The sequence below is a fragment of the Chironomus tepperi genome, unplaced genomic scaffold (assembly GCF_022539635.2).
Source record: "Chironomus tepperi strain 1889 unplaced genomic scaffold, CSIRO-AGI_Ctep_v1 contig_163, whole genome shotgun sequence".
NCBI lineage: Eukaryota > Metazoa > Arthropoda > Insecta > Diptera > Chironomidae > Chironomus > Chironomus tepperi.
In genome coordinates, this window is record NW_027226285.1 from 1838183 (window position 1) to 1851731 (window position 13549).

At 33.8% G+C, this 13549-nt stretch overlaps 5 protein-coding genes across 5 annotated transcripts; 2 read left to right on the forward strand and 3 right to left on the reverse strand.

Moving 5' to 3' along the window:
• Positions 1-49: 49 nt before the first annotated feature.
• aux (cyclin-G-associated kinase) lies at positions 50-4346 on the reverse strand. Its single transcript, XM_070637659.1, has 5 exons — positions 4163-4346; positions 1636-3813; positions 662-1578; positions 440-601; positions 50-372 (listed from the first exon to the last, which is right to left on the reverse strand). Exons 1-5 carry the CDS (start codon positions 4284-4286, stop codon positions 268-270), a joined length of 3486 nt encoding a protein of 1161 aa, XP_070493760.1. The 5' UTR covers positions 4287-4346; the 3' UTR covers positions 50-267.
• Positions 4347-4435: 89 nt separating this feature from the next.
• Positions 4436-8699, forward strand: LOC139088417 (uncharacterized). The gene is made up of 4 exons (XM_070637635.1): positions 4436-4708; positions 4794-4874; positions 4934-7089; positions 7150-8699. Exons 1-4 carry the CDS (start codon positions 4599-4601, stop codon positions 8613-8615), a joined length of 3813 nt encoding a protein of 1270 aa, XP_070493736.1. The 5' UTR covers positions 4436-4598; the 3' UTR covers positions 8616-8699.
• Positions 8700-8757: 58 nt separating this feature from the next.
• LOC139088512 (neuralized-like protein 2) lies at positions 8758-10443 on the reverse strand. The gene is made up of 4 exons (XM_070637769.1): positions 10287-10443; positions 9765-9862; positions 9303-9629; positions 8758-9243 (listed from the first exon to the last, which is right to left on the reverse strand). The coding sequence occupies exons 1-4, from the start codon at positions 10316-10318 to the stop codon at positions 8936-8938; spliced, it is 765 nt and encodes a 254-aa protein (XP_070493870.1). The 5' UTR covers positions 10319-10443; the 3' UTR covers positions 8758-8935.
• Positions 10444-10473: 30 nt separating this feature from the next.
• Positions 10474-11261, forward strand: LOC139088513 (mitochondrial import inner membrane translocase subunit TIM14). Its single transcript, XM_070637770.1, has 3 exons — positions 10474-10627; positions 10724-10754; positions 10871-11261. Exons 1-3 carry the CDS (start codon positions 10625-10627, stop codon positions 11194-11196), a joined length of 360 nt encoding a protein of 119 aa, XP_070493871.1. The 5' UTR covers positions 10474-10624; the 3' UTR covers positions 11197-11261.
• Exo84 (exocyst 84) lies at positions 11124-13541 on the reverse strand. The gene is made up of 3 exons (XM_070637767.1): positions 13285-13541; positions 11535-13177; positions 11124-11436 (listed from the first exon to the last, which is right to left on the reverse strand). Exons 1-3 carry the CDS (start codon positions 13484-13486, stop codon positions 11266-11268), a joined length of 2016 nt encoding a protein of 671 aa, XP_070493868.1. The 5' UTR covers positions 13487-13541; the 3' UTR covers positions 11124-11265.
• Between the last annotated feature and the right edge of the window lie 8 nt (positions 13542-13549).

Sequence of the window (13549 nt, forward strand, 5' to 3'; positions counted from 1 at the left end):
TTCTAATATATTGAGCAAAATGATAAGAGTAAAATAAAAAAAATATATATAAATCTTGAACATAAAGAAAAGTTTATGAAATGTACGTTTTAAAATATTTAAAGCAATAAGTATGAAGGAATAACTTTTCTTTCAGCAGACAAAAAACTTGAATGATGAGCTGGATGAATGATCTGTAGACGAGTGTCTGTCAATGCAGTAAAACATGTCCACTAAGACTTAAAAGTTTTAACAAATGCGTATAATATTGGAAAGCAGGAAGGATAATTAAAATAGATTTTGTTTAGACGCGTCATTTTCAAAGTCCGAAAATGCATTATTCAATTCCATAAAGATTAATTTAGCTAAGTTTTCGTTCTCGGTTCCAGTATGCTAAAAACAACAACAGCAATAATTAAAGTTTAAATGTTAATTTGATTTAAAAATCAATTAAATATACCTTATCAGGATGAACAGCCAGGCAACATCTCCTGTACGCTTTCTTTACATCATTTGCAGACATGAGCGATGACATTTCGCATTTCGTCCACTTTGCATTATCCCATAATATCGTATCGACCGTACAAAGAAGAGCTCGAATATTTCCTCTTTTTCCTTCAATCTAAAATTCAAATAAGTTAGCATGTCTACATATTATTTAAATAAATTAATATCAATTTACCCATTCTACGACTTTAAGCTTTTCCGGATCCATTGTTTGAGACAGTTCAACTTTCCTCATTTCGTTAATCGATTTCGGTCCTTGAGTTGTCTTACCAAAACTGTATCCTTGTTGTCCTAAAATGTCACCGAAAATATCAGTAGATTTTGATTTTTGTGATGATTGAGCTTGTGTTGGTTCCTGAAAGTGTGATCGACTATAATCGGGCCTTGATGGTTCATTGCTAGGACTTTTCATTTGATGAATTGGAGTTGATGGATTATTCCTTGGAGATGCATTTGTTGACGAATTTTGTGGAGTTGTTGAGAACGAATTAGTTGCTGATTTATTGAATAATCCACCGCCAAGTTGTGTCAGATCTGCAAATGGATCTTTTTTGACTTCTTCCTGTTTCTTCACATTATTAGTGGTGTTAATATTTGGGAAAGAACTGCCAGAATTAAAGTTAAGTCCGTTCAAATCATTGCTAGATTTGCTTGGAACAATTGGTGGTGCTGAAGATGATGGTAAATTACCAAAAATATCATCTAAATTACTATTGCTACCAGAATTAACAATTACAGGTTCAGTTGGCTTATTCAAAGCACTACCAATAATATCTGGGAATGGATCACTGAAGTTTGTATCAAATCCACCCAATAAATCAAAGCTTGGCTCCTTAACTTTCGGCACTACTTTTGGTTGTTCTGGAGCTTTTGATGTTTCTTCATTGTTAAGATTCAAAAAGTCAAATTCAACTATCGGAGGTTCCGATTTGTCATGAATATTCGATTCAATGGTGTTTCCTTCCTCTTGGTAAAATTTCGCAGAAGGAGGAGAATCAGAAACCAATGGAGGATCAGGTCTTTTTGGAGGCGCTGGTCGTGGTGGCGGAATGTGTGCATTTCCTGTGCTATTATTACTCGTTGGTTTCGTTACTAAAAATAAAGTTTATATTTTAAAATGATTTAAATAAAAGAGAAGTCATGACTTACTGAAGTTATCAACATTTTCCTCGTATTCAAGTTGTGATGAGAATATGATTTTTGGATCACGTTGCTTTTGCTGATTTTGTGATAGCCATGGAGGCTGACTTACAGGAGCTCTATCATCATCGCCAACGAAAACAGACAGACTTAAATTAAAATTAGTTGGGACATGTTCGGCGTCTGGAATGTCGTCAAGTTCAGATCGATTAAAAGACAAAAGAGTTTCTTCTTCAGGAATGAAACCACTGTGGAATTGAAGCTGACAAATTTTTAAACTTTGTGGCTTTCCAATTCCTGCAATTGCATTTCTCGCATGATACAGTGTAACAGTAATATCGCCGCATAAAGTAATATTTAATGGAAGATTAGCTTTGCCTTCAGATGCATGGTATAAGCGCATTCTATCATATTCTTGCAAAGTGCTAATTGCAACTCGATCATTTGCAGTAACTTCAATGAATAATCGACATCCATCTCTTGCTTTTGTCATTCTTGGAATTGGGCTAAAATTAATTGAAACTAATGTAATTGGCTTATTGTGTGGGAAATGGGAACGAATGATGTCGGCCATATAATAAGAATATCTTAATTCTGAAGGTCTCATATTTGGTGGAGTTCTTTTGACAGCAAACATTTGCATTGCATCTTCTGGCTCACGAATTAATTGAGCATAAAGCATTAAAGCACATACCATAGTTGCAGAAGTTCCTTTTCCATTATCGGGACTTTGAATGATTATTACATTTTTGGGATCATTATTTAAAAATCCATACATATCTTCAGCTAATGCATACATATGCGATAGAATTGGAGCTTTTGGAGGATTTGGGGCATAAATAAATCCACATTCAACAGTTCGAATTGGCGGTGGAAGTCGTGCACATCGCGGTCCAAGATTATAGACACTAACTTTAGATGGTTGATAACGCTGTTCTATAAACATTTTTACATCCTCAATATGATTCGTCTTATATGCACCCTCGAGTCCTTCACTCGGACAAGGCATAACAATAATTCTTTGTGAAATAAAGCTTATATCCATATCAGTTTTTGACATTGTTTGTTGAACCGTTTGCATTACCTTCGATGAAGTGTCTTTAAGATTTTTCAAGAAACTTCCAGCACCTCCTTTTATAGACGAAAATAATCCACTTGAAGATGCTTGCGGTGCAGTATGACTAATTTGTGGGGGCGGTGGAACTGTCGGCGGTTGTCTTATTTCTTGTCTAACTTGCTGCTGAACTTGTGGATTAACAGGTCTTGGAGGTGCTGGACGAGCTGGAGGCGTGTGATTATTATTATTAGAATTTTGATTATTTCCATTGTTAATTTCATGTGTTGGGGAATTTAAAGGCTTTCCCTTTATGCCTAATTCTCCTTTAAGTGGCCATCCTTTTGTTTCAGAAATTGCACCGAGACGCTCAAGAATAACAGTCACATCGAAACGATTATTCGGATCAACGACAAAACAGCCCTTGATAATATCATTAAAGCATCCAAATCTCGAGTCATTTGGTATTGTATAATTTCCGTTGATTATTCTTAATTTTGCGCCGTCCTCGAACGGATGTTTCTTATAACATAAACAAAATAAAATACAGCCTAAGGCCCAAACATCTGTTTTAACTCCAATTTGATAATTATTCCATGTATCAAGTTGTTCTGGTGCTCGATACATAGGCGTTGTAAATTTCTGAAGAAATTCTTCTAGATTATTTCTCTGTTGTGCTGACCATGTCAAATCGGGCGAATGACTTTCTAATGTGGATGAACCAAAATCACACAGCTTTAACATTCCATCACTTCCGATAAGGAAATTTTCTATTTTTATATCACGATGATTGATATTTTGTGAATGTAAATGTGCAACTGCCTTCGTGGCTTGATACATGATTTTAAGAACAATAGCAGGATCCAAAGACTGATCAAGACAATCATATAAAGAACCTCCCTGACACAATTCTGTGACTAAGAGATATTCTGCACGCCCACTATTTTTCGTCCGATCGATAAATGAAGCTGTTATAAATTTAACTATGTTTATATGTCCAGATACTTGCTTATGTATATTGATTTCTTTAATAATATTATTGCACTCATCCTTATCTGATCCAAATAGACGTTTGAGTGCATATTCGTTCCCATTCTGAATGTCTTTTGCCACATAAACTATCGCAAAGCCACCTAAAAAGAATGAATTAAAATTGTTTAGAATTATTCACTTTATATGAATATAAAGGAGATAATTTCTTTTGTACGGAGTAATTTTGTATTTACAAAGAAAGGGCAATTTTCGTGTTACATACAGCTGTATCTAATTGCTTCATATTACTCATAATGTATTACAAGTGAAAATTAACTGTATCTTGACTGTAATACAAATATCCTTCGGAAAACGATTTACGCCTATATTTAGCATCCTCCTACACATTATATCCTTCTCAAATATCTCTTGTCTCAAATTGCATAAAAATCATGTTTTTTATGTAGGATTTATGCGAGCGATAAGAAAAATTTTCTTTGATTTTCTCACCTTCTGCGATTTTTCGAATTATCTTTAATTTCATCGTTCCCACCTCCACGATTTGTCCAACAAAGTCATCATCCACTGATCCTGTATTGAAGTAATTCATCGTTTTCTTAAATAGATCCTCCATTCTGGCCGAATTTAAATATTTTTATAGTGAATCTGACAAATTTACAATTTTTTGCTCTCTTTCTCCTGTTTTTCTTAAATTTGAATTTTTGACAACCGTTACTGATTTTTTTGAATTTGAAAGGGAATGAAACGCGTTTTTTTTGAAAGATTTGTTTACAAATGTGCTTGAATTGAAAATTAATTAAATATAAGAAAATACAGTGATTTAAATTTTTAATAACATTTGATTATCTAGTTTATTTAAATTACTTCACATTTCTGTGGGTTTTGATATCGTGACGATCGAAAAACAAGTTAAAATCGAAAAAAAATGAATTCAAGCTTGAGATTTTTAAACTTTTCTCCAAATTCTTCAAAAATTAACACTCCATTAGCAGAATCAACAGCAATTGGCAGTCCATTAGCTAAACAATATCAAGGGTAAGTCTAAATATACAAAAATTTTGTAATAATTATGAAAATCTTAATTTAACCAATTTCATCAATCCGCGAAATTCCGATACAGGAACACAAAGCGAAAATCAATATCCCCAATAGCCAATACAAATGCGACCAAGCTGAGACCAGGTGTAAAAATAGATCCACAGTAAGTAAATAAATTATTGCAATAATTACAATTTATTGAATATTTTTTTTAATTTCCAGTGTTTTGACTGATGCGCAAAGTAACGGCATTGTATCAAGATTAGTCAAGTATTATGATCAGTCAAATGAGCCAGAGAAAAGTAGGACTGTGTATAGCAAATTTGGGGATTTCCCAATAGTCCAATTAAAGAAAACGGAATTAAAAAGGCCAATAATTCGGTCAACATCAGTTAGGATTGCACCGCCAAATAAAACTGTCATGAATCCAAATTTAAGAGCCGCAATTATGAGGAGTAGCTCGTTTCAGCTAAATAGTGGATTGCCGAAAATAGTTCCAACAAAAATGAGAGCGAGAGATGATTCACACAAAATAATTACAAATCATGAGCCAATTACTGATCCTAACTATCCAGTCTCTTCAAAAAGTGTCTTGGATGCTCTCGAAAAGAATTGTAGAAAGAGAATTAATAACGAGGAATTGATATTAGATAGAAGCAAGAAAGTTTGTGCACCGGTTATGTCTGAAGTTGTTGATTCTCCAAAAGAATTTATGCCAATTCCACAATCAGCAAAGAGAAATCGGGAAGAATTATCACCAGACAAGAACTCATATCCAAGGACTGTTTTAGATAGCATAAATAATCAACAATCGAAACGAGTAAAGACTAAAAATAATGCATTATTGAGTTCGTTGAGTTCAAGCCATTATGAATTACCAGCAGTTAATTCGACTTTCCATAATAATTCAAGAATCTCATCAAATCCTTCATCACCTAAAGTTTTGACTTCTAAACAAAAGGAAGTTGAGATTATTAATGAGGAAGTTAATAAAGTGAAAATTGTAGACACAGCAGTTAATGAACCAAAACAACAACAAAAGGAAATTGAACAGCCATCGAAAAGGCTTCAATTATTTAATACACGACCAGATCCTAATGCTGCTATAAATCGTGCAAAATTAAAGGCTTTCGAGGATAATGCAGACGAGGATGATGATGAATTGAAAATTAGATTCGTAAAGCCGAAAGAGAAGGTTTTGGAAAATTATGAAGTCATTAATTATGTTGAAAAAGACAAGCTTAATAAAATGCTGAAGGGATTAAGTCAAGGAATAAAATCTCCAGTAAAAGACAGCCAAGAAAAAGGCAAAGATACAATAGATTCAAAATTGACAACAGTTACGACTGAAAAAAAGAATCCTGTTGCATCAATTTCATTCACAACAAGCACTACGAGCTCAACAGTAGCTCCAATTTCAACGCCTGCATCTACGTCAAATGCTGTTATCTCTACTAACCCATCATCAATATTAAGTAATTTGGTTAGTGAAAAGAAAGATGCCGAATCTAGTGCTACTAAAACATCTACAATACCTTCTTTAATATCCACTTCAATAGCTTCATCAGTCGCGTCATCAAGTTCGAGTTTAACTTCTTCAGAATCGACGATTCCAAAACCCAGCATTGGTGGATTTTCATTTGGTGGCTTTAATGCTGCGACTACACAAAGTGAAATTGCTAAAAGCACACCAAGTATTATTTCAACAGCTTCAAGTACGTCTATTGCATCGCCAAAAGGAATTCAATCTAAGCCTCTTTCTCCTTTAGCACTTTTTAGTAATCCAAAATCGGATGCAAGTGCTGTAGACCCAAGTAAATCGCTAATTTCATTCACACCAATTAAACCGACTGAAACTGTCCAGCCTTCAATTTCCTTACAAACTTCAACCGTAACTTCAACAGCTTCGTCATTACCCGTTTTTGGATCAGCAGGTAGTACTGGATTTAAATTTGGCGAGTCAGCAGCGCCTAAAAATGATAACAAGCCATTAGCAAGCTTTGGATTTGGAAACACTCCAGCTCAAACTGAGAAAGTTGAACCTCCAAAAGCTTTGGGAGGATTTAGTTTTGGAGCAAGTAGCACGACTGCTCAAAGCACTGCAACTTCAAGCACCCCATCATTTTCGTTTGGATCTAATCAAGCCCTTCCAAAACTCCCAACTGCTTCTCCATTATTGCCGTCTATTCAGGCGTCTACTACATCTCAAACTCCTGCTATAGGCTTTCAAAGTCCAACTACAACTACAACTGCATCCGCTAGTACAGGGATGTTTTCTTTCGGTGGAAATTCTACAGCACCTAGTACTTTTGCTGGAATTCAATCATCTGCTCCAACATTTGGTCAGTCTACTGTTCAAACAACTGTCGCCGGTTTTGGTAAGTAATTTTGAGACATTTTAATTATATAGTTTAATAAATATATTTTCTTATATTCAGGTCAATCTCCTGCAATGGGAATCACATCATCAATATCGTCAAATGCGCCGTCATTCAATAAAGCACCAGAAACAACAGTAGCAAGTGGTGTAGGATTTAGTTTCGGAAGCACAAATAAGTCAACAACCAGTGGTTTTTCATTCGGATCTCCAGCTCCAACAACTACTGCTAGTTCAACATTTACTGGATTCGGTCAAACAGCTACAACAGCACAATCTACTGGCATTTTTTCGTCAAATGCAACTACAACTTCTGCACCTTCATTTTCTTTCAATTCAAATACAGTCAATACAACCAATACGGCTAATTCTGCATTCACTGGATTTGGCTCAGTAAATCCAACAGTTCCAAAAACAGAAGCTCCATCAATGTTTTCATTTGGACAAAAGCCACAAACTGCACCAGTTACGACAAATTCAGGATTTGGATTTGGAAATACAATGAATACAGCAACAACTGCATTATCAGCACAACCATCACAATCGTCGGCATTCAGCTTTGGACAATCAGCTCCTACAAATAATACTGAGAATAAACCTTCTGGAATATTTGCTAGATTAGGCGATAAACAGCCTGAAAATAAGGCATTCTCATTTGGTGGAAATAATACAAACAATATGCAACAACCAAGTTCAACCTTTGGCACTACGAATTCTGTTTTAGGATCTACGGCAAGTGCTCCAAACATTTTCGGATCTTCGCCAGCCGCACCATCAACGAATTCAGGATCTGTTTTTGGACAAACTCCAGTTCTTGGAGGGAATAATAGCACAGGAAATCTTTTCTCCTCCAATAATCAAGCAACAAATTCGCCATTTGGAGCTGTTTCATCACAAAATAATAATACTAATAATAATCAGCAGTCAGGAGGAAATCTATTCGCATTTGGTGGCGCTCCATCTACAGCTACTAATAATAACAATAATACTAATAATCAACAGTCTTCGGGAATGTTTAATTTTGGTGGAAGTAGCAGCAACAATAATAATAGTAATACTAATCAAGTTAATCCATTGTCATCAAATAGCATCTTCGGAGGTGCCAGTAGTAATAATAATCCTGGTCAAAATGTTTCTGCATCATTCACATTCAATCCTTCAACTGGAAATGTCTCAAATACACAGCAATCAGCACAGCCAACAAGTCCATTTGGACAACAAAGCTCAGCTCCGCCACCATATCAATTTGGATCAACTGCTGCAATTGGAAATAATGTCTCAGCATCATTTTCATTCTCTGGATCTGCGTCGGCACCTGTTCCAGCTCAAACGCCTCAATCAAATGCACAAATGTTTAATTTTGGAAGTTCAGGAACAGGAGCAGTTCCAGGAAATTTCAATTTCCAAGGACAACAGACAGCACTTCCACCACAACCTTCACCAGCGGGCTCGAATTTGTTTAATATTGGAACGGGAGGAAATCAACAAAGGAGACCAGCACGTGTGGCAACAAGGAGATATAAATGATCGAAATAATCATGAAATATCGTATGTACATAAATATTAAGTAAAAAATATTTAATAAAGTTATGCAAAAATTAAAGTACTGAATTCTAAGCGCATTTTTAGATCAACTTGAAAACCTTATAAGAATGAGCATGGAAAAGAATTTTCATGTAATAACACGTAGTCTTACTTTATTTGAATCATAATTCATCTTAATAAAACATTTAACTTGGAATTTAATTTTTATCATACATCTTGAACATTACACACATTATCGTTCATTGTTTAGCATCTTAACAATCATCAACTTAATTTTAATACTTTATATTTTGTTTCATCCTTTACGAGTAAGAATGAAGGTAATCTTTGAGACTTTCTGGAAGTGGAAGTTGGCTTACTAATGACTTATCTACAGAATTAAGTATAACGTCCTTTGATAACGACTGAAGTGTGTTGATTCCGTACACTTGAATTATTTTAACTTGCTTTGTTGTTCCATAAACATCTACTACGACAAATAGGTTTGATTCTTTGTATGGAATGTCAACTGCCTGAAGATAATCATCACCATTCACAATAAAGTGCATTTCTGCCAAGTCTTTGTTTTCTTTTGTTGGTATAAATAGTACGCCGATTCTCGAGCCAGTATCTACGTTAATCAAATTGATTAATTACTAACATTACAGATTAATTTAACATTACTTGTACCTGTTGCGAGCATTTCTGATGAATTTTTATTGCTCGTTGTTGGCTGTAAAAGTCCTCTATGAACATTTCCGCATGATGTCTTTATGAAAGGTGACTTTGAATTTCCAATTATACTATTTTGCGACTGCATTGGTGCGGTTTTACTTATTGGAAATATCCATGATGTTCCAAGGTTTAAATTAGCGAGATCAGGCAATGCATATTGTGGAAGAAGATTCCCATCAGAAAAAGCATCTAATGGATTAATTTGTGTGAGACCAAGTCTCAAATGACCACTCCAACCGACTTCCTTCATACCAATTTCAATGAGAAATAATTCGCCAGGTTCTAAAAATAATTTAAATGAGTCAGATATAAATCACGTCATTATTGTTAATGAAAATAACCAATTAAATGTTATTAGACTTGGATGCTGAAATCTAAATTGATCATTTCCATAAATTATTAATTAGCAATCATTACTTAGCGGTTCCTGTGAGAAGCATATTCCATTTGCGAAAGATTGTTTTCTTAGTGCTGTCGTTTTTTCTCCACACAAAATTATATTAGATCCATGACAACTTCAGAAAAAAAAGTATGAATAAATGAATGAATATGTAAAATATATAAAGTAAGACATTAATAAGAAGGAGAGAAAATAGACATAAAACAACGACATTGAACAATCGGCAGCATTTTTGAGATTGTTAACGAAAGAAAATGTTTCAAGGTTTATTATTTAATTCGACACTATGGATATTATTTAATCGACATGTACATTATTCAAGACTTTCTATTTATGCTTGTTTTGCAAAGATTTATGTTTAATTTGCATTATTTAGTGATATTTGCGTCGCATTAAATAAATTCACTTTGATAACAATTTCTTTTGTTTTGTTAGCTTCTGATGATTGCTGTTGTTGTCATAGATAACTTGATTAATTCATTTATTTACTGTTTTTATTAAAAACATTAAAAAAAATTTAAGTAAAATTTGCAATTTACCTGTGAAATCGTGTATTTAGTAAGCTTTTCATGTTTATTGATTAAATTACTATATTATTAACAAATTTTAAGCTTCACAAACGTTGGGATTATTTAATTATATTAAATTTTTGTTATATTCTGAATTGTTTTCAAAGCTTAAAAAAAATTTTAAGGGGGAAATCAACTGTTCTGGAGGGGACAGATCGGAATTTTTTTCAAAACATAATAATAACGTACAATTTAAATTTGAAAAATTTACAGCAATAACAAAAATTCTTCAATTTATTAAAAATATTAATATCTTTGTATACGCATGTTTAGACAGTTTAGGATACAATAAACAACAGATAAATACAATGGTAAGAAGCATAAATATCTCACTGCACTCGTCAATATCAATTTTATCTTGATTCTCGAAAATTCTTTATCTCACATGCATTTCGTTAATTTTTTAGACTGGAGGAATTATTCTGGCTGGATTAGCAGGTAAGCTTGACTAAAAATCCAAATTGTTATGAAATTACTTCATCCAGTGAAGGTTTCGAGAACTTTCACAATTAAAAAATTAAAACGCAAATTACATCATAAACTTTTAATTACAGCGGCAGCAGTTGGATTTGGAGGTCGATACTTCCTCAGACAAGTTCCAAATGCATCGCAAAAAATGGCAGATGCTATGAAAAACCTTCCAAAATTCGATTCAGAGTCATTAGCGAGTTCAAAATACTATCGAGGCGGATTTGAGCCTAAAATGAGTAAAAGGGAAGCATCTCTGATATTAGGAGTCAGTCCATCAGCATCAAAACTAAAAGTCAAAGATGCACACAAAAAGATTATGTTACTTAATCATCCAGATAGAGGAGGTAGCCCATATTTAGCGGCTAAAATTAATGAAGCAAAAGATTTATTGGATCAAGCATCAAAGTAGTGTGTATAATAAATGTCATATAGGTACCGATAATAAATTTAACATAATTTTAACATAAAACAATATATTTTACAGTTGTACTGTGTACACATTTCTTGGTTTAGGTGTTGGTGCTTTTAATTGATTCTTAAGTTCTGTTAATAAAATGCATTTGTGTTCACTCTTCGCCTCAAAATCGCTTATAGCTTTCTCCAGAAGAACGTCAACCAACCATGCCTTATTTTTGGCAACAAAATTTAGCTGCAACCGAGAGAAATGTTATGTTAGTGCTCAAGATTCATATAAATGTTATAAATCCATTCAACAGTTTTTAATAATTTGTATGGTTTTAAACTTACATCAACATTTTGTTGAGTCGCTAACGGCTTGATGTTATGCTGTGTTACAAAAAGATCTCGTAACAATTTTTCACAGTCAGGCTTCAAAACACTATTCTTTCCAATTATTGCACAGCTTTCAGTTACACTAAGAAAATGTCGACAGAAATTAACAGTTGATTGCGTTAAATTAATGAAGGTATCGCCTGTGACATGTTCATTCATATCGATGCCCAAAGAATTAATTTCTTTCAACAGAACTCTTAAATTACTTTTGGAAACAAGATTATAAGGTTGCCAAATTTCTTCAGTTCTTCCAATGTTCTCAATCAAACGATGCCTTGATTCATCAATTAGTTGTTCTAATGTTACTCGCCACAGTCCTTCCATGTGTGATGATAAATCGAGACCAATTTTAGTCAATTCGGAACATGGTTCTCGAACGCTCTCAATAACTTTTGCAATTGTCTCTAAATTTGTTCCTTTTGTTAAATAATGCTTAATTAGTTGCTGCGAAAAATATTGCAATTCATCATTGCACCAAACTGTAAGTGCAGCTGTACATGCTGCTTGTTTCTGGAATCCTCGAAGAAAATCACTTGCAACTTGTGCTAAATCACAGAAAAATAATTCTGATACTGGAAGATTGTTTCTTCTTGCCTGTCTTTGAGATGTTCTTATTGTCGTTGTACATACTTTAAGGAATATAGTAGATGATTCTCGACTTTTTCCCATTTCAATTAGCAATTTCAGGAGGCGACGAGAAGACCTCAATACTGATTGAAGATCACGGCATTCTGCAATTGATAATTCATGCAAGAGAACTGACGAAAGAATTGTTTTCAAATTTTTAATCTTTTCCTGGATCTCGTTAATATTATAGAATGATGGATTTTTTTGGATATAATCCTCACACTTTTGAATCAAATGAAGTGAATCTTCAAAATGTCTTTGAGCGATTTCGGCTTGAATCTCTTCTGGAGCTGATATTAACCATTCAGGTGCAAGATTTTCAGTAGCAATCGAGGCTGTAGGACTTAATGTCATGTCACTGCAAATTGACTGAGTTTCTGATCTTTGTTTTTGAAGAATTTTCGGAGGTTGAGGTGCAGGACCTTTTTTAGATTTTGCTGGAACTGATGAAGATTGATTAAATTTTAAAGTAGCTTCAAATTTTTCCATCCATTCTGTACGAGCAGCGGCATTAATTGTTTGATAAATGCGATTTCCTTCACTTGTAATGATATTAATGGCATTTTTAACGCCGGTCAACTCTCTAATATTTACAACTGCGATTTTTTTCGTCTCATACTCATTCATGAATTCTAATTTCTTGTCATGCTTAATTTTTGCTATAATAAGTATGTCATTAAACAGGAACAAGTGAGATCGGCAAATGGGACGATAATCATTCGGATCTAACTCAATTAATGAGCCTTCATGAAGAAATACTTTATCATCCAGACTTTTATTATATCCAATTAATGCATCTTTAATTATTGAAAGTGCTTTTTTGTTCTGATCCTGGTCGTTATCATTACTTTCTGTATTATCTCCAATTATATTTTTCTGATCATCCAGTAGACTTTCTTCTTTAATCTGTTCAATCAAGTTACGCTGATCTACTAACAGATGTGACAACTGGTACATTTCAGACTCGAGATCTGTAAAGATACAGTGGAGAATTTTATGGGCGGATATCAAAAAGTGATATTCTATGGATTTTTGAACAAAGAAGTAATGACATCTATAAGTGACTTAGATGACTTACGTGAAATCTCTCTAGCTGTCTCGATAAATTGTGAATAATTCTCAAAAACCTTTTTCTTCAATATATTTGAGACACCTTCCTTTTCCGTCGTCAATTGCTTTCTAAACTCACTCAATTCAGATCCTGCAACCATTTCCTTGACGAGATGCTTGACATAGTCATCTCCATTGAACTTTTCACTCGCAAATTTCTCTAGATCCATTGTTATTAATAATTTTATGAATATTTCTGAATGTAAACAAAACGATCAAAGGAATCTTCGAAA

Excerpts from the sequence above, each read along its gene's own strand:
- aux (XM_070637659.1), bottom strand. The coding sequence starts at position 4,286 with ATGGAGGATCTATTTAAGAAAACGATGAATTACTTCAATACAGGATCA. Across the intron at positions 1,579-1,635 it reads GGAAAATGTTGATAACTTCA|TAACGAAACCAACGAGTAAT; the intron begins GTAAGTCATGAC and ends CTTTATTTTTAG. Across the intron at positions 602-661 it reads AGCTTAAAGTCGTAGAATGG|ATTGAAGGAAAAAGAGGAAA; the intron begins GTAAATTGATAT and ends TTTGAATTTTAG.
- LOC139088417 (XM_070637635.1), top strand. The coding sequence starts at position 4,599 with ATGAATTCAAGCTTGAGATTTTTAAACTTTTCTCCAAATTCTTCAAAA. Across the intron at positions 4,709-4,793 it reads TTAGCTAAACAATATCAAGG|GAACACAAAGCGAAAATCAA; the intron begins GTAAGTCTAAAT and ends ATTCCGATACAG. Across the intron at positions 4,875-4,933 it reads GGTGTAAAAATAGATCCACA|TGTTTTGACTGATGCGCAAA; the intron begins GTAAGTAAATAA and ends TTTAATTTCCAG.
- LOC139088512 (XM_070637769.1), bottom strand. The coding sequence starts at position 10,318 with ATGAAAAGCTTACTAAATACACGATTTCACAG. Across the intron at positions 9,863-10,286 it reads CTAAATACACGATTTCACAG|TTGTCATGGATCTAATATAA; the intron begins GTAAATTGCAAA and ends TTTTTTCTGAAG. Across the intron at positions 9,244-9,302 it reads ATCAGAAATGCTCGCAACAG|ATACTGGCTCGAGAATCGGC; the intron begins GTACAAGTAATG and ends TGATTAACGTAG.
- LOC139088513 (XM_070637770.1), top strand. Across the intron at positions 10,755-10,870 it reads TATTCTGGCTGGATTAGCAG|CGGCAGCAGTTGGATTTGGA; the intron begins GTAAGCTTGACT and ends TTTTAATTACAG.
- Exo84 (XM_070637767.1), bottom strand. The coding sequence starts at position 13,486 with ATGGATCTAGAGAAATTTGCGAGTGAAAAGTTCAATGGAGATGACTAT. Across the intron at positions 13,178-13,284 it reads GACAGCTAGAGAGATTTCAC|ATCTCGAGTCTGAAATGTAC; the intron begins GTAAGTCATCTA and ends GTATCTTTACAG. Across the intron at positions 11,437-11,534 it reads CGACTCAACAAAATGTTGAT|CTAAATTTTGTTGCCAAAAA; the intron begins GTAAGTTTAAAA and ends TCTCGGTTGCAG.